The sequence below is a fragment of the Diabrotica undecimpunctata genome, chromosome 6, assembly GCF_040954645.1.
Source record: "Diabrotica undecimpunctata isolate CICGRU chromosome 6, icDiaUnde3, whole genome shotgun sequence".
Classification (NCBI taxonomy): Eukaryota; Metazoa; Arthropoda; class Insecta; order Coleoptera; family Chrysomelidae; genus Diabrotica; species Diabrotica undecimpunctata.
In genome coordinates, this window is record NC_092808.1 from 142,719,846 (window position 1) to 142,740,274 (window position 20,429).

The following is a 20,429-nucleotide window of genomic DNA, read 5'->3' on the forward strand; positions in this document are numbered from 1 at the left end:
GTCCATCTTGCTTTATGGCATGGAAACGTGGACTTTGAAAAAAACATCTATCAACAAACTTGAAGCATTTGAAATGTGGTCATTGAGAAGAATGATGCGCATACCTTGGGTGGATAGAGTTCGAAACGATGACGTCCTTAAGAGAGCCGGCGTGGAAAGAGAACTCTTTGAATTAATTAAAAAACGCAAGATTGGTTACCTTGGGCACATATTGAGAGGAGCAAAATATGAAATACCACAGTTAATCCTACAAGGGAAGATCGAAGGTAGGAGAGGAGCCGGCCGCAAACAATTATCCTGGTTAAGGAATATTAAAGAATGGACAGGAATACACAATACAGGCGAGCTGTGTCACGCCGCCAAGAACAGAATTCTAGTAATGAGATAGTCGCCTACGCACTTTGGTGTATGGCATGTTAAGAAGAAGAAGATACATTTTTGGATGGGGAAAAACGCTGATCTGTCACCAAAACGAGTAGGCCAGGTATTTGGACTACTAAAAGCTGGAAAAATGTCTCAAAATGAAATAGCAGCAATGATAGGAGTATCAAGAAGTTCTGTAAGGAATATAAATCAGAAAATTGCGTCTGGAGTCAGTTTGGATCCAAAGCGTAAGGGTCACAGCGGAAGATATCGTGTGACTACTACTCCTAGGACTGATCGCAAAATAAGAGATATTTGCCTAGTAAACAGAAAGAAACCACTGCGAATGTTTACCCAGGAGATGAGAGATGACGGAATTTGTGTTTTAGAAAGAACAGTTCGTCAGAGACTTATCGAAAATAAACTGGTAGCTAGGCCAAGCTTACTCCGGCTATGATAAAGAAACGTTTCGAATGGGCACAAAAATACAAAAACTGGACAGTGGAAGACTGGAAAAAGGTATATTTGTGTTGTTTTGCTTGAATATCAATATTAAAAACTAAAAAACTTGAGCATTTCTAAAAATTTTGTTGATTTCAGGTCTGCTTCTCGGACGAATCCGTTTTTTAAGTTTTGGCAGAAAAAAAACGAAGTTTGTTCGGAGACGGCCCAACGAGAAATACAATCCCGACTGCACTGTGCCCACCATCAAACACCCACCGTCACTCATGGTCTGGTCTGTGGTATCCGGCAAAGGTACAGGTCTCTACGTGGTGGAAAAGACGATGAGACAAGACCAGTACCGGAAAGTACTCGAGACGAGACTTTTGCCACAGCTGCAGGAATGATTTCCTGGAGAAGAGGGGCCCATATTTATGCACGATGGTGCCAGTATTTAAACTTATTTGAAACAAAAAAAAATTATTCTTGACTGGCCAGGCAGCTCGCCTGATATAAACGCTATTGAGAATGGGTGGGAACTACTAAAAAGGGAGATTTCCAAAAAAAAATACTAATAAAAGGGAGTTACTTGAAACGCTCATATATGAGTGGAATCATAATCCTCACCTCCAGGAAACTATTAAAGACTGTATCGAGAGCATGCCTCGACGTGTTTAAGCTCTTTTAGTAGCCAAAGGCGGACATACAAAATATTACATTTATCCCTACTTTGTAAAAATTATACTTTTTTAATAAATAAAAGTTTTTTGTTAACTTTTTTAGTACAGTTTAATTACCTAATAGTTAATATTCACAAAAAAGAACAGAACAGTAATTTTTTTCAAATATATTTGTGTATAATCTTGAGAGAATTGAGAGAAATAACTTCATATAGTAAATTTTTCCTTGCTTGGCCTAATAATTTGGCCAGGTACTGTAATACTCATGTGCGGAGAGTCGGTGACCAAGGCCAAAACCAAGGTCCCTAGCTCGCTGGACGGCCACACATTTGAAGAAGAGGCAATTCTAGAGCTTTCACAAAAAGAAAGCAAAACGTGGAGAAAGGCAGATAATGCCTTCCCTATTAAAGTAGCCTCTCGGATGCCCCATTTTAAAATACCTATCATTCTTAATGGGATTTTTACATTAAAAACTAAACTTAATGGTTCTTCTTCTTGCATTTGTTTCAATTGATATATGAGTAATTATCATCTACTGCTTGATCACAATATGTTTGATATCATCTGTCCACCTCTCTGCAGTCTGCCCACTACTGTCCTGTTCTCTTTTGGTTTCCAGATTATTATTCTCTGCATCCATTTTCAGGGTAATCTCGAGTAACGTGCCCGATCCATTGCCACTCAAGCCTCGCTATACGTTTCATGACATCAGTAATTTTTGTTCTGTCATTGATGTAAGTATTCCGAATCCTGCCTCTCTAACTGATCCTGAACATGGCTCTCCCCATCGCTCTTGAGTTATACTGAGCTGTTCTAAAGTTTTCTTTGTGAAGACCATGGTCTCAAATACGTTTGTAGTCACTGGTAAGATAAACCTGTCATTAACTCTACGCTTAAACACATTGGTTCTTCAAAATGTAGCTTAACTTGCTGAAAGCTATATATAAATATATATATATATATATATATATATATATATATATATATATATATATATATATATATATATATAAGTATATATTATATATATATATATAATATATATATATATATATATATATATATATATATATATATATATATAAGTTAGTTTGTAGACTACTCATTATTTTGGTTGTTTGAAGGTTCATTTTAAGACCTATTTTATTTGATTGCTCATTTAAATGACTCAAACGTGTATCATTAAGGTTTAATCCTTCTTCCTCCCAATCTAGGTGTTTGATTATGGTTAACTCCAATTAAATATAGTAGATACGAAAGTAATACCACAAGAAAATAATTTTAGAACAAAATCCTAACAGAAAAAATATAGCAAATTTCGCTCCAAATCCATACTTTACTTACTATATCCATACTAAACTAACATACTACAAATTTTCAATCATTTTTCTATCTCCTACAACTTTTAATAAATATGCTACAAAACTCATTACTAACGGAGAAAATTGGCGTAAGTTATTTTCGAAAAATGTTCATTTAATATAGTAAATCACAAATTACCAACAAATACTTATCTTTCGACCTATTTGAATTCTTTATTTATTTAAAATCTGCAACAACTAAGTTTTTGTTTAGACTACCACAATTATTCATGTATGGACAATTTGCAACCTAACATTTATATGTGCCCAAAACTCACAGTTTGGAAATCTGTCAACAAACTACCACAGAAAGAAATCTAAGTATTAGGGTATTAGTAAGAAATACAAATATTTTAACAAAAACAATGAACCTTACTGCCTTATTTAATTGTTTGAAGAGATGATCCCTCCATGTAACCAGTGCGAGTTGATATATTTCATATATACCTTTCCTACCTTCCTCACATTCCCTTTTCACCCAATGTCTATTAAGATATGCACATACACCATCGAGCACTTTACTACAAAACTGATAATCCTCCCACTGATTTGTATAAAATTTGAGAACGTCTTCGTCCATGCGATGTAGTCCATCCTAAAACAAACAAATTGACTTAAACAATAAACAAAAACTCTCCAAAAATTATAGTCTGTACAAATTTTTCGTCAATTTGAGTATGTATCACAAAACAATCTGACTATGTAACATAATGTATCTTCACAGTGATAGAGAGCTGTTGAATGGGTTGCATAACAATTAGTGAATAATCATGCTACCAAATGCTACATAATTAAGTTAAAAATGGTGAAACTTTTTGAATGAATTGTCAAAACTTGACAGGTGACAATAGAACGTGTATAGTAACGACTCTTTCCAACTTTAATTTTAAACTTTACTTAAATTAGTCACTGGTGTTCAAATTTTGTAAAATCTGCAGTTGTAAATGTTGATATTATTTGCAGTGGTAAGTGTTTATAAATGTAAAGATCTTTTTGTTGGGCAAATCTTTTCTGGTACTGCTCTAATAGAAAATAATCAATATAATCAAACAGAAATGGCACGAAAATGTGGTGTATCTTAATCGTCAGTTCGAAAGTTGAGTCAAAAACTTAAATGAGAAACGTACCTACTGGTACGTCTGTTCGGAAAGGTCTAAATACCGCAGGTCTGTTCGAAGCTACAACTAAGACCACAATTTGCAAAAAGACTGGACTATTGATTCTTAGCAAAAGTAAGTTAATACAAATAATTTTTCATACTTTATAATTTTTATTCACATTTGCAGGGTTATTTTAGTGATGAAGCAACATTTCAAATTATGGATGATAAAGCCTAATTTGTCCGAAGACGTCCTAGGGAAAATATGAGAAGGGATGATAATAAAACAAATTATCAAATTAAAATCTGGTCTACAATGAGTGGCATAAAAATGGTAAGCTTATACGCGGTAGAAGGAACCATGCGATAGCACCAATATAAAAGAGTCTTACAGACAAGATTGGTTCCATAAATTAACTAATAGTTTGATAATGGTCGCAATATGGAGCACCTTGCTATACAGCTAAAAGCATTAAAAGTTTTTTGATAGGGCAAGAAATTCCTATGTTACCATGGCCCGGCATCTCCCTGAGAGTGCCTAAAAAAGAAATAGAAGATTTATAAGATCTTATAGAAGAATTATGAGGGTTTCCTGGGTAGATAGAGTTACGAACAATGAAGTACTGAGAAGAATAGGTAAAGAGAAGGAAGTTGAACTTACAATTAAAGAAAGAAAGCTACAGTATCTCGGACATGTGATGCGGGGCGAGAAGTATGGCATCCTGCGACTCATAATGCAAGGAAAGATAGATGGCAGAAGAAGCATCGGAAGAAGACGAATTTCATGGCCTAAGAACCTGAGAGAATGGTTTGGATGCAACTCAAAACAACTATTTAGAGCTACTGCCTCAAAATTAAAATAGCTATGATGATTGCCAACCTCCGTAGCGAAGATAGCACCTGAAAAAGAAGAAAAAAGAAATTGGCTGAGGAAGTAATAACAAACAATGTTCTGTTGATAGAGAAAATCATTTTTCATTGGAACCATAATGACCATTTAAAAGATATAGCAGCAAAATGCATAACTAGTACACATAGGAAAGTGGCTGCCCTTTTTAAAGCCACGCGTGGCTTTACAAAATATTAGTATTGTAAAATTTGATAATGTCAATTTAGTTAACTAAATTAAAACTATACGCAGAGGCATCAAAGCAGATGGCACCTCTGTGCGCTAAACATGAAGTCTGAAGTATTTTGACGACACTAGACGTTTTGACGTTTCGGTAAAGTATCACTTACCATTGTCAAGTCAGATAGTAATGCTTCTTGCTGGTGCTGGAGCAGTTTGCTTCAAGCATTCAAAAGTGTAAAGTAAATAAGAACTGATAATACACGGTTTTCCAAGTTTATAGGCCATGGTCTAGCCCTATTTTTTCTAGCATTTGGTCTGCGACTTTGACAGACGTTATCAAAATGCAATGCAACAACAGCCGGAGTTGTTTCCGAAAAACTGATTCTGCTTATATATATATATTTTGTGTTTTTTCGTATAAATTCCAGATAATGAAGCTTATATTACAAAATTTTTGTGAGCATGAGTAACTTTTGATGAAGTAAAATGTGAATGAAAGATAAAATATAATAACTTAAAGATACTTACACTGAGTAAAGTCACAAGATAGTTCCTAAGAAAGTCTCTCAGTCTCTTATAAAGTTCTAATCCAACTAGCTGGGCACCTCCTCCGATCTGATTCTTTTTACCCTTTGGGTTTGCATTTGCCGAAGCTCGTCCATTGTTCTGTTGATGAACGGAAGTGCAATAATTATAAACGTGTGTATAGAGCTGTATGTAACGTGATTTATGCATCGTTTCTCGATTGTATACTTGCTGGATGCCAGCATGTAGATCTCCCCATATTTGATCCAGGTCGAACTGCTTTAAAACAGATGTATTGTTACCTAGGGAGCTCTTACTAGACATTTCCTTTGAATTCGAGGATATATCGTCACACTGTGGACAAACACAAAGAGACTGTGGTTAAAGTTGACTAAAATTAATGAACAGAAGTTAACATTTTAGTTCTAAACATATAACAAAAAATCTTATAAGTAACAAACGTTATAGGTCGGTAATATCATTTCGAGGATCATATAGCTCTAACAATAGTGTTTGACAGTAGTTAGTCTGATCTCGATTGCTGGCACAGGCCAAAAAAAAAAAATCGAGATATTTAAGAAAATATCCAGAGCCCCGGATCGAGTCAGCCTGAATAAAATGGGTGTAATAAGTAAAACCAGACGTCTAAATAGGCGCCTGAAGCATAGCACTGACACTTTAATCTTCTGATACATATATTATTAACAGTTGGCGATTGATACTATTTTAGTTCAGGAGACGCAAAAACTTCCCAAGACCTTCAAATTAGACATAACCCGTCTCTAAGATCTCTACAATCAACAAAACAATTATTTCTTTATTAGAACGGTCTTTAAGATCTTTGGGGCTAGTTCAGCGTATCCAGGATCAAATTGCATGACTCCAATCAGCGAGAATTAAAGGTGTTCAAACAAGAGCAGTTGTTGCAGGTTGCAGAGTGAGCAGCCTTCGCTTCATTTCAATAATGTAAATCAAAGAAACAAATCGTATGTATTTAATCCATAAACAAAGAAAAATGGCAGTATTAGTGCACCCAATTTTACGTCATTGGCTCACACACCGTCTGTTTATGATTTTATATCAAAATTAGCGTTGAGCAAAACTATTTGAGTATGTCAATAAATTGATTTGACAAATTATTTGATAAGATCAGCTAAAACTTGCATTCCTAATACCTACAATATAAGAACAAATGTGTCACCACCATAAAATCAAAAAGTACAATACACGAGATTTCAACTGAAATCGCATTAATATTCGATTTCATTTTCCGGCGGTTGAGAGAAAACTAGCGTGCGCAGATACATGATCTGTACGGTGGGTTTGATCGTTTAGTACTACTCCAATACTTCTATTTATTGACAATATAGTTAAAATATTGAATCAATCGTCTTGCATACTGTTTCTTAAAACGTGATTTATCCGATTAAAAATCGAATACCATCGTGCTAACTCTGCTGAGGTTAGGCAAGTTGTCACAATAACATTTACAATGTTATAGTTTCCTTAAAACCTGTCAAATATTGTTTGTTAAAAGAAAATATCGTAAATTCATAGCACCAACGATTCCCTTCAAATCTTGCTTTGAGTATACTACTTCAAATATGTCTCTTTATTACATAGTTCTTCTTCTGTGGAGTAACATTCAAGAAATACCTTCAACCAAAAGAAGAATTCTTAATTTTCCAATTCTGTTCCCAAATTTGAAACATTTAAAGTAACACCTGTCTTACCTTTACCACTCTTTTTGATTTTGCAACTTTGCTGATTTTGAACTATGCAAATTTTACAGTTCCGATTACTAGCAGCTAATCTGAAAATGATCTTATTTATAATTTCTTCTAAAAGATATTGAGTAGAGTTTAATAAAAGTCAATAAATTATTAAAAAATAAGCATATATATGAATTTTATAATTTATCATTATGTATAATAATGATTGGCTGCTGGGCTTAATAATTTGATAATACATTAAATATGCATTAAGATATTTTTCTTTAATGTGAATTTGGTTCCCACAGACTCATCATATTAGCAGCATTGTATGTTTCAGTTATTCCAGGATATATTTCTGGACTCAGTAAAATAAACGGATACATTTCTTTTTCTATGCAAATTTTAAACATACATCCTATCTTTTACTCCCAAATAAAACCCAAAATTTTCTTTTATTCCGCTTTTAACTTTTTTTTATAATTCAACTCTATGTTGTTGTAGAGTGAAAGTTTTAATTCTACAACAACATAAACTTTCAACCATAAATAATAAAAGATTCTAGTAAAATTTCTTTTTTCTAGCTTCTGCCCAGTCACTTTAATTAACAATAATGTCTTCTCAAGAAGCACATGCGTAAAATACATGTAGAAAATATAACTGAAACTTCACTATTACTTTCTGCTTTATTGTGTAATTAATAATAATAATAAAACAGTCTCTTTACATAATAAAACAGAGTAGTCTGCTATTTATTTTGCCTACTGTATACAATGAAGGATACAGGCCAGTGCCACATCTTAACCTCCTATTATTACCCCAGATTTTACCAAAAGTACTCATTTTACTCAGGTTGACTCCGCCTGTGGTCTTTATATATTTTAAAAATATCTAGATGTTTTTGCTGGTGCTAGAATTCGAACTTAGACCTTCTATGGGATGGTCAGGCATTCTACAGTTTCAAATATCTGGCTCACTTTTATTTTGTAATTACTGACACTAAAAAATGGGGTGTCGTATCTCACTCAAACTCTTTCACCTTCACTAGTGATGGTTTTCACATAATTAAAATAAATTGATGTGCTGAAGGCATCGAATTTTGAGCCTCACTAGAATCTGTGGCAGATCTAGTCCCAGTATGAGTGTAGTATGAACATAAAAACTACATATGTATGTAGTTTATTATACCATCTTCCAGTCAAACAAGGAAAATATTTGTTATCAACTTAATAATGCAAATCAGTTATAGTCTATTTAATTTCAAAAGTTTTAAAAAATTAAAAAATAGTTTTATTACATATTACCCAAAACATTTCTGTACCTCAATTAGGGCTTAAAATTACATACGACTTTTTTGAAAGAAGAAGACTTATGCACTGTGGTAAATATAAAACCATGGTATACTGAACTTTTTATAACAAATTTTTTCTCACGTGTAAGTACTCAAGAAATTGAAAAATTTTATGTTACGATTTCTCCTGTCCAAGACAAAAACTAGCAATATAAATAAATCCAAAAACAAAATATGAATGTGAATTAATAAGTTGTATAGTAGAAACCCCTCAATAAACTGGAGCAAGGCCTATTTATTTTTTCAAAATCCTAGGTTTAGTTCGTTGAAGATTAAGAACAAGTTTTCATTATGAAAAAAATATTATAATATAATATGACCTACATGTTATAAATATATACAAACCTCAGTGTAATAATAATCCATATTTCTTAGCACTACTTGGCATATTAATTAATTTTGATTGTTTTAATTTTCTGCGATGATTTTGTTTAATTTTTGAACTTGAAAATCAGCGCTTGTTGTTTCAAGATTTGATTTAGTGGGAGTCTACTGTAATAGGGTAAATGTTTTAAAGAGTTCTGGGAATAAAATGTCATAAATGAACTTCATTATGGAGATTTAGAGGGAGAGATGAGGAGAAAGTATGAAATAGTAATTTGCGAAAAATATATTGATCACTAAAAATACTTTTGTTTTTCCTATGCTTTTTTTATTATCAATGCATTATATCTACAAACATTATTTCTCATTACCTAATTTAATATCCACAAAAACCCAAATAATTCAAGCGAGTTGACTATCCGAGCTCATTTCAGTATGGCTCGAGATTTGACTTCAATCGCATAGGAAAAGGTTAGACACAGTCAGCTTACAGACGGTGTATCGATACAAAAAATGGAATGATTCGGAGCCAGACAAACTTCGGCCCGTATGTTTTAGAATGTGACTTTGTAGTAGAAAGTTTGTTTCTAGTGAAAAAATTTTGGAAATTTGTAAATCCTCCCGGACAGAATGCCATTCATATTCAATATTATTCCATCCATTTTCAATAGCAAATTGTATTTTAAATGAAATTAATCCTTTAAACAGTGATGCGCCAAATAAGTTAAGACCGCAAAATTATGACGAAGCGTTGGTCATTAGCGGAGATGTAAATGGGGTACAAAAAATAATTAAAGATAAATATCCATTTGCAAACTATGTACATTGCTATGCACATCAGATGAATCTTATAATGAGCAGTGTGGCTTCGATTAATGCATCTGTTCAGATTTGTTTCGCTCATTTAACTGGGATTTGTTCTTTTTTCACTACATCACCTCAAAGAACAAAAGTATTGGAAGGGACAGCACATAAATAATTACGACAATCATCACAAACTAGATGGAATTTGTAATCACATGGAGTCAATACAGTTTATGAATACCGAAATGAGCTTGGACAAGTCATGGATATTTTAGAGAATGATAAAAGTATTAAATTGAATTCAACAATTGAGCAATCCAGTGCATATAATACTTTGGTTAACAGTTTTTTATAAATTCATGACACACATAGAAATAATTTTTAAGTAAGCAACTGTAGATGATTCATACTGACTCCATTACAGTTAAACAAGATCTGCAAACATTTGAAAAGACAAAGCAAAAAATTCGTGATGAAATATATACAGTTATTGACCAACTAGATTCAGAACTAGTAGAAACCATTGAACCTATTCCTCAGAAAAGGCAATGTTGTCCTCATTCCAATATATCTGTTTCAATGAACAAAATAATATAATCATTAGCAGTTTGCGATTCCATTTTACCACAGTGCTCGATTTACTTATACAGGATATCTGGTAGCTACCACATTATTTATGAAAGAACATTTTTAGGAATATTAAAGAGACTTTCCAGACAAATTGCTCTCTGATACTGTTGACATATATACATATCTAGAAAAAAATGTTTCAAAACAGACCTGCAAGTACTATATCAAAAACTGCAAACCATTTTTGAGGCTGTTTCTCTATTATCATTACTTTTAAAGGAAGAAATTATATCTACTTTCCAAGAAACTATTTAGCTGCTGGAAGTTTTAGTGACTATGCTTATGTCAATATCTGAATGCTTCTCTATGTTGAAGAGGATAAAAACTTTTTTACACAACTCAATTAAAGAAGAAAGTTTAAGTGCATTAGGAATGTTATCAGCTAAAAAAGAGTTTCTCAACAACATTGAAGACTTTAATAAACAAGTTATTGATTGTTCTGCTTGTAAAACAGAAACAAGACTAGATTTCAAAAATATGTTTTAACAGTGTAAATTTTCATTTTAATAAAAACTTTTTAAGTGCCATAAATTGTCAGTTTGTTATGACATAACATCATTATACCTTGCCTTATTTTCGTAATTCTTTATCCATGCAGTCATCTAATTATACATAAATGTTAATTTTAATAAATGAAAAAAAATCTTTTTTCCACGAGCCACCACTGTTTTTTAAGTATTAAACTATAGTAAAACTAAATATATTTTATATTTAGTAACATTGATTGAATTGGTAACAAGTTTTTCCCAAGAGTTACACTGGGAGTATTCCTCGAAGTCTACAATCAGTGAACATTGAAAAATTGGGCCTGTTAAAAAATCAGCATAGATTTAAATGCTGCAGAAATATAACTCCATCAGTTTGGGTTCAAAATAAACATACAAAAAAATCTCTATATTATAGACTCATAACAACATCAACAAACAAATTTCTATGTCCTACTTTAAGCTACTGACATGTTATCTAAAGATAGTTGCAGCAATTAATGTGGTTATTTCCAATTTAAAACCAATATTATGCATGAAATTGGTTATTTTAACCACTTCTGTGTGTTCTATTATTAGCTTACATTCCAAAAAAGACTATAGAAAACATATAGAAATGCTATAAATAATTACTTGTAGCTACAAGTACTGAGGATACAGTAATGTCAAGGATGGCCATGTAAAGATGTAAAATAAAACATTCAAATTGTTGTCTTTCTCTCTGCCTGTGCCCTAAGAGTTATATGCTTTCCTATTACTTGTTACAATTATCATTAAAAGTTATCATCTTATTTGTAGTAGTAACTTCATCTTTAAATGAAGATTCCAGATACTTGGTTCTAATTCTCTCTCAGTATTTGAAAAAACACCACGTCATCAGCATATATTAAACACCAAGTGATGTCATTTTGATATTCCCCTGTTGCCTGATCCTACCACACCTGTCCTAACACTAGTTGTTATTCTCTAGCACATATCTCTCCCAATTTCCACATATTCAATAAAAATTACTTTCTTATTGAGTACTCTTTGTATTGAATACTGTTTCTCAATGATTTATCATAAGAGAGTTTGTTTCTTTATCATATATTTTTCTATCAACTGCCTAATAATGAAAAACTCAAAAATTGTTGCAAATATTGGAAAACACTAACCAAACCAAGTTTGATTAATTAGTAAATTTCTGAGTATCATAGTCCAACAAAATTAAATTCAGGAAGATACTAAAATAGAGTCACTGACCAAGAAAGGACATGTGGAAAAATCAGCTTAAAATTTATTTCTATGTACTTCTATTTATTTCTAGCGTTAACTAAAAGTTTTAAGTAGAAATCATAAATAAAGTCAATCTGAGTCTAGTGTGCCAAACTGCTATATCCAAGTATGTGCTATGCAGCTATTATTAGAAATTGTAATTCAAAATTCTTATGTCATAATAAATACAAATATATTATTGTATATATACAAATATCAGGAATAACTTGTTGATAAAATAGTTGATATAAAAGATACTACTAAAAACTGAGTAGAATAATTTGGTACTGGACCAAGACTACCTTAACAGCCAATATAAGTTAAAAGTAAATAAAAATCTGCTGGTCTCTTACATTCAATGTAATCTTTAATTAATGAATCAAGCAAAAATGTTTCTATAATTTCTGGAAACCTATATACCATTATTATTTATACAAACAAGGACTTTACTAAAAGAGTAATAATAAATATTATTTTCACTAGATTAATATTTAGATCAATTACAATATTTATTTAGTAAAAACAGTAAATGTTTTGGTAGCAATTCTGCTATATTAATAAAATGTCGAAAGACAAATTATCTGAAAAATAAGTAAGGTTTATATTTGTTTACCTCACTGACCTTGAAATGCATTTTAAGATAAAATACACAATAAAATACTAGTAGAGAACAAAATAATTCAAAACAAAGTTAAATAAACAATTTTTTGAATGAATCATCACAATAATTAATAATAGAGTATAAAGTAAACAATTTTAAGACAAACTGACATACACTGTGCTGAGATTTAAGTTTTTTAAATATATATTATTGGTATATCCTTTAAATTAAAATATTTTAATGTTAAAAATTATATTAATTAAAAATAAGTTGTAATAAAAATGGTGATGATAAATTAGGATAACTGGAACACAAAGGCAAAGAGAATGTGTAATTAGAATACTTGAAAACCAATTAGAAAATAGTGTTCAAAATTCAAGATAGCCTAAAATTGCATTATTGAAATACCTGATTAAAGGAGAGAATGCATCATTGATTGCAATAGAAATGCATCATTGACTCTATATACTAACTTAGATATTAACTTATGATTCATAATAGATGAAATGAGAAAAATTAAATTCAAGAAATGATAACAAAAATACAGAAGTTAATCAAAGATCAATTGAAATGATTGTCCTAAATATATAGATATCATATTACACAAATGAGATATTTATGCACCAAATATTTGCTTCATTAACTAATAATTATGCTCTTCAACAGTGCCTTTGGGCAGTAGATGATAGTTCAGAGTGTAAAATATCTCTTGAAAAGCAACTTAAAATGTTAATAAAACTACTTACGTCTGTAACTTTAAGCCTTACAATAAAATTACGCGAAGTGCATAACTTTAACCACAGTCAAAATAAAAATGTTCAAACTGGACAACGGGTACACATTACATAAAAATTACTATTCATACACATATATTACATGCCTCACAAGATCCAGTTTTCCTGAAAAACCAATAAAGATGTTTATATAAAGTATGAAAATCATATTTTCAAATGTCTTTCACCTTTTGTTTGTAGTGATCAAAACTATCATTACTTTTTTTGGTACTCACCATGTAATTATAACATAACAAAATCGTGTACAGTATTTACAACTCTCGATTCTAATAGAGAACTATAAATTTACAAAATATTAGAGATTTTTATTAATTTTCTAAAATTCTCAACTTTACCATCACCTAGAATGACATACAACTGACAATTGAAAGTTGTACGGTAACGATGTGTCGTTGTCATTTAAGTTGCATCAAAATATCCATGAGCAATGACGTCATGGGAAATTTTTTGATAACTACAATTCCTTTTTACTAATAAATTTATCTCTATAAAAAATACATTGTTTTCTGAGTTTATAGGATGTGATTTCGATTTATTTCTCCCTAACGTTTCGTCTGCAACTGCAACATCCATGATCAAAGACAATGTATCAACGGTTATAACCATATTTCGCTCACTTATGTTACGTCGATGTTAGATTTTGTACTTAATAATAAGTTAGACATTTACGTCCACTACCGCATCCATATTTATAATTTATGCCGCATTTTCAGTCCTTCCTGACGTTTTGTAAAATTGTCAGTAAAACAAAACATCAAAATAATTATTACACTACACCTCTTCTTTTTCTTTATATCCATGCCATGGATAATTAGTTTCATAGCTCTTTTTTCACCGTCAGATTTTTTTTAGTGATGACATTTACTTTTTGAACTACAAATATATAAAAAATAGACCTTACTAAATTTTAATTTACCCATTCCTTGTCCGTTGAAGCTGTAATATTTCCTTGATTGCAACTCTTTTATTAGAAAATGTTTTGAGGTTATGTTATACTTAGGCGGGAAATACTTCACTTATTTGCTTTGAATAATTCTTTTGATAAAATACAAAGTTATTACAGATAAATATGGGTATTTTAAATTTAACTAAACTTTTAGCTGATGTAGCTCCTCAAGCGTTAAAGGATTATGAACTAAAAAACTATTTTGGTAAGTATATTTGGTAAGCGTCTATATTCTTTGATTCCGCTAAACGTAAGTTTCCTAAGAAGTATAATTTCGTAGTCGGAGTTACTTTGAAAACTAAGAAATTCATTAATATAATTCACTATTAAGCAACAGACAGTTCCATAGAGAGTTACTACACACTTACTGCTTAGGAAACATCATTTTACAGTTAGGATTAGGAACCATAAAATTGCCAATTCAATACAGAAAGACAGCTGTTCAGAATAATGTATTGCAAAAAAAGGTAACATTACATATTTCACCTGGTTAGAATATTCTTCATATATTTACATTGTTCTGCACTGCAAACATGGTTTAGTTCTTCAATAGACATCTATATTATAGTTGATTAGGAATTAGTACACCTAATGTGTACAATGTGTAATTTCATTAGCCTTATAGTGTTACAGAATAAATAGGAAGATCCATAATTCTTCAAATATAATCATTTTAGGAAGAAAAATTGCTGTAGATGCCTCTATGTGTCTTTATCAGTTTTTAATAGCAGTTAGAGCAGAAGGAGCACAACTAACTTCTGCAGATGGTGAAACTACATCTCATCTTCTGGGTGAGTATACCTGAGCTCAGGTATTTTGTCATGTTTGGATATTCTCTGAACTGTTGTTCATATTAATTTTTGTTTAAATATATAAATGCTTACATAAAATATTATTATTTTCTAGGGACTTTTCATAGAACTATTCGTTTAGTTGAAAATGGTGTCAAACCAGTTTATGTTTTTGATGGAAAACCACCAGACCTCAAATCAGGAGAACTTAATAAGAGACAGGAAAAAAGGAATGAGGCCCAAGCAGCACTTGCGAAAGCTACAGAAGCTGGGGATGCAGCTGAGATTGATAAATTTAACAGAAGGTTGGTAAAAGTCACTAAACAACATTCTGAAGAAGTGAAACAGCTATTGACAATGATGGGAATACCATATGTCAATGCTCCATGTGAAGCTGAAGCTCAGTGTGCTGCGTTAGTAAAAGCAGGAAAAGTATATGCTACTGCTACAGAGGATATGGACGCACTTACTTTCGGCTCAAAGGTTTGACACTAAATTATAAGATAAAACATAATGTAATACAATCTTAGTCTGCCATCTCCATCACACACAAATCAAAGGATGTGGTAGTCAATGGGGATATTATAACAAAATATTTTTAATTTTAGTAACCAGTTCTTTTCTGCATTTAAAATTAAATTTATGTCCGCATTTAGCTTTCTTGTTGCTGCTTTTTGGTTTTATAGTATATCTATTAACGACATGAGGTACTATACACAATATTTTACAGGTCTTGGTAAGGCACATGACATTCAGTGAAGCAAGGAAAATGCCAATTCAAGAAATTCATCTAGATAAAGTTTTAACAGGATTAGATTTAAGTCAGGAACAGGTTTGTATAATTAAATGATTTTGATCCTTAAGTTTCATAATAAAACTGTCATACATAAATATGTAAATTGCATTTTATTTGGGTTTTAAAGAATTTTCCATTATGTAACTTTCTATCAATTTCTTTTTCATATGGGAAGTTGTTTACTTTTTTAAGGGAAGATCTTAATTTAAAAGATATTTTGCATGGTGTTACATAACTATTTACTATAAAGTTTTAGTTAAAGGCTCAGTGATCATCATCATCAATATCATAAAGTCTGTAGCATTCACTGCTGAACATAGGCCTCCCTCAGTTGTGTAACCTTCATGTCTCAGTGCTCCTAGTTTCTTAAGTCTTCTACAATCTTATTGGGGGCCTATCCCTACATTTATATACCTCAAATCTAACTTGTATTTCATTTATGTGCTATATGTGTCTTTTTGCAATTAAAACATAATTGTTTACTTTCAAGTCATATAATGAGTTTGACACTCCAATTTTTGTAACTGATTGATTAGTTTAAATAATATCTGTAAAAAACTCTTATTATTGTATATAATTTATTATTAAATACATATTTGTTTTAGTTTATTGATCTGTGTATATTATTGGGTTGTGATTATACAGATAGCATAAGAGGCATTGGTCCGAAGAGGGCAATAGAGTTAATCCAAAAACACAAAAGTATTGAAAACATCATTCAAAACATTGACAAAGACAAATACCCAATTCCAGAAAATTGGAATTATGAAGGGGCTAGAGAACTTTTCAAGAATCCAGAAGTGTCTGAGGCAGATGATATTGAAGTAAGTATTCATAAATCATATTTGTGACTTCAGTATAAAACTATTGTTTTTTAATTTTTGTTAAAACATATTACCAAACTTGTATCATATCAAAGATTGTCATCATCATCATGCAACCTCTTCTGTCCAGCAACCTGCTGGACATAGGTCTCTCCCATTTTTCGCCACTCTGCATGGTTCTGTGCTTCTTGTTGCCATTTCTTGGATATTCGTCTAATGTCGTCCATCCAGCGTGTTGGTGGTCGTCCTCTGCTACGTTTGTCATCTCGTGGGCACCAGTCAATTAGTTTTCTGGTCCATCTTGTGTCTTTCAGTCAAATGTGTCTGTCAGTCTTGTGTCAAAGAGTGTATGTAGTGTATAATGGATGGTATTTTATTTTCCGCTCACTGATGGTGTTTGTTGAATATATATGTTATTTATAGCTCTCATGTGCCATCAAGTCCTTTCAGTTGGTCTGAATCATTGGAATTTTTTGTGTTTGGTGATAGGTTTTTTTGGCATTCAAAATTTTTGATTTTTTTACATCTCATCCTTTTTATTGCATGGTTTGTCGCTTTATATCAATATACTAGCCTGATATAACAAGTAAGTTACCAGTATCACAAACTCATATATGTATCAACATAAAATGCTAAGGCTACCAGAATCATTCTGTGACCACACAAGCGGGATTACATTTGTTATTAATTCTATTAATATATTTTAATTCATCCTGATTTTAGTTAAAATGGGGTGAACCAGACGAAGAGGAACTAGTGAAATATTTATGTGGAGACAAAAATTTCAGTGAGGACAGAGTGAGAAACGGTTGTAAAAAATTATTGAAAGCCAAAGGAGGATCAACACAGGGTAGATTGGATGGGTTCTTCACTGTTCTTTCCACTACTCCAGCAAAGAGAAAGGTAGATGATAAGAAAAATACTCCAAATAAGCGGGGAAAAGCAACGGGAAAAGGAAGGGGTAAACCAAAATAAATAGTAGTATGGATATGTATTTTTATCAATATAAATATAGATCTAATGAGAGATTTTTTAACAGGGAAAAATTGTTTGTATAGGATAAGTTGGTGTAAGATAATTTTAAGGAAATAATATTTATAAGACACACTAAATTATTGTTTTAATTAAATTTAATTAAACTCACAATGATTGTTTCCCAGTTGGCTTTAAGTATGCCCTAAGTAGAAGTAAGATGTAACATACATGGAGGTAAGATGCCTAGTCTTATTAATTATACAATATGTATTGGTATTATAGACTGTGTTGTTTGACAAAATTTGTCAAGGTTTAATCTATATAAATAAATTGGAAAATGCTGGACATTCTCTGGACTTTTCAATGCAGTTTTTATGCATCACATGGACTCAGTCTATGCCAAAAAAGAGTAATAGATGGTGAGTAGTATCATCTTCTTAAGAACTAATAGCTTCATATTGTTGCAATTGTCTCTTCAAAGGTATCCTTCTTTCCTAATTTTATCTTTGATTTTGTTTGATTGTTTCTGGTATTTTTCTGGTTGAAGGAATATATGGCTCCAGCTAGTCCATAGAGATCAGGCACATGTGCCTGGATAAATTTTTTGTTTTTTTTTGCTTATTGGCTTTGGCTTGGAACCTTTAATCTTATTATATATGAATAGAAATCTGGATAAATTAAAGTGTATTTTGGTGAAGATCAAGTTGACCAAGTTTTAATATATTTTTTTTATAATGAAAGTCATTCTTTTTTAACTTTTCAAAGATGAAAATTGTAATATTAAGGTTAGAAATAAAGTAAAGTATGTTGGGTAATAACGATTTTTTCTTGTATATACCTATAATTGCTATTATGTATTCCTTATCGGTACCAGAGATATCGATTCTTTGTATATTACTTACATGTAGTTCTTCACCGTTCTAAATTCAGTAGAGCAGAAAGTACTGTTTGTGTGAAGAAATTGGCCGCTGTAAAATCAATTCTTGTCAAATTCTAAGTATTTGCTTTAATAAGCAAATTTTTAGAGTCCGCTCTTCATTTCTGAAGGTCATCAACAATTCTGACAAATCTTTTTCTATTCTCTTCGGCTCTCAATAAGGATTGAGTTTTGGGGTTCACTTACTCTCTGATATTTTTCAACCTTGAACATCTGCTACTTGGACCTATGCTTCTTTAAAATTTTCCATCCATCAACAACCTCAAGAGCTCATAATATCTTCCCCAGTACACATGTCCTAGATATAACTGGTTTTGCCCTCCTTGATATTGTTAATAAGTTCTCAGCCATGGATGATTTTACATAATACTACCTCATTAGGGATATGGACTATCCATAGTATTTTCAGGAGTCTTCTAAATACCCACATCCCTAAGGCCTCCAGCCTTCTCATAGCACTTAGGTTCTTTGTCCATGCCTCTGTCCCATATAAGAGAATATAATGTATGTTTTCACGAATCGATAACTACCTAGTATCTAGTGAGTTATATTAGTCAAAAGGTGTTTCATTTGAAGAATGCAGATGTTGAGTATAATATTCGAGCTCCAGGTCTATATCCACTTGCCCTTGTGCTAAAAGCTTCTTAAAATCGTTTGCAAACAGGTTTTAATCGTTAATAGGTAAATGTCAATAAAGTTGCACAAAATTCAGTGTAATATTAGATGAACAACAAACAACTTAGCCAGTGACAGTGATGTTTGCGAACAAGTGACGTCATTAAATTGATTTAAGTTTTTTCACCTCTCTTGAGAGTAATCTACATTTTAATTATTTAAATTCCTTAAGAAAAATATTGTTTTTTTAGTTTTATTGGAAAATATCTATTTACAGTATCAGTGTGGCATCTTCCACACACTAGCATCTTGCACCGACTTACCCGAATTTAAAACATTTGTTACTTAAGTAAGTTTTTTATGTTTGTAATCGTTTATTGTTAATTTCATGTAACTCAAAAATTTGTCGTGAATGGTATTTGTATAATAGTACTGTAGATCTAATCAAATTGTTGTAATAATGAAAAATTGTTTAACTTAAAAAATCTGTTACTTATATAAGCTTTTAAATTTGTAATTATTTTCTACCAGTATGTGAGCAGAGGAAATATTTTTAGTTTTTTTTAATTTTTGTAATCCACCAGTTTGTCTTGAAATCATTATTAATGGAATCAGTTTTGTAAGTATTAGAAATTGACTGAAAAAATTAAATAGTAAAAATAATGATGAAAGAATATTTTTTTATTCACGCTTACCTGCCCAATTTAATCCTTCCCTCTCCTTGACTCATTTTATCTTCATATTAATGTCTGCAAATATAGAAACTACTATCTAAAGCTGCTAAGAGAAAAGAATATATACAGTTGACACATACGTTTTATAATTAATCTGTATTAACATAGACATTAAAAGAGGCGTTCGACAGGGGTGTGCAAATGTTGAACAACATTAGATTTTAAGATGACACGATTATTGAGATAACACTCTAGATACACTGAAATATTTAGTAAACAGAGCAAATTAATGTAGTATTCAGCACGGATTAGAAATGAACGCGAAGAAAACCAAGTTTATTATTATTACAAAGGGACACTAGTCATTGAAGAAAA

General features: G+C 31.5%; 2 protein-coding genes across 7 annotated transcripts in view; one reads left to right on the forward strand and one right to left on the reverse strand.

Moving 5' to 3' along the window:
• The window catches only part of Cul1 (cullin 1), a 30,955-nt gene extending 17,084 nt beyond the window's left edge, over window positions 1-13,871 (reverse strand). The window contains exons 1-5 of one of the 5 annotated variants that reach the window (XM_072535578.1): window positions 13,712-13,866; window positions 13,449-13,601; window positions 8,950-9,096; window positions 5,545-5,895; window positions 3,222-3,440 (exon numbers count right to left, since the gene is read on the reverse strand). In XM_072535578.1, coding sequence (XP_072391679.1) covers window positions 3,222-3,440; window positions 5,545-5,895; window positions 8,950-8,970 — 591 coding nt within the window. In that variant the 5' untranslated portion in view covers window positions 8,971-9,096; window positions 13,449-13,601; window positions 13,712-13,866. Of the gene's footprint in view, window positions 1-3,221; window positions 3,441-5,544; window positions 5,933-8,949; window positions 9,097-13,448; window positions 13,602-13,711 lie in introns of all 5 variants that reach the window. The other 4 variants (XM_072535581.1, XM_072535582.1, XM_072535580.1 and 1 more) reach the window with 4 other exon arrangements.
• A 425-nt stretch (window positions 13,872-14,296) lies between these two features.
• On the forward strand, window positions 14,297-20,048 carry Fen1 (Flap structure-specific endonuclease 1). Of its 2 annotated transcripts, none has more exons than XM_072535584.1 (6): window positions 14,297-14,647; window positions 15,120-15,233; window positions 15,349-15,716; window positions 15,964-16,065; window positions 16,635-16,853; window positions 17,577-20,048. In XM_072535584.1, the coding sequence occupies exons 1-6, from the start codon at window positions 14,566-14,568 to the stop codon at window positions 17,826-17,828; spliced, it is 1,137 nt and encodes a 378-aa protein (XP_072391685.1). In that variant the 5' UTR covers window positions 14,297-14,565; the 3' UTR covers window positions 17,829-20,048. The 2 variants fall into 2 exon arrangements, with proteins under 2 accessions (XP_072391685.1, XP_072391686.1); XM_072535585.1 differs by lacking the exon at window positions 14,297-14,647 and adding an exon at window positions 14,734-14,909.
• Window positions 20,049-20,429: the final 381 nt, after the last annotated feature.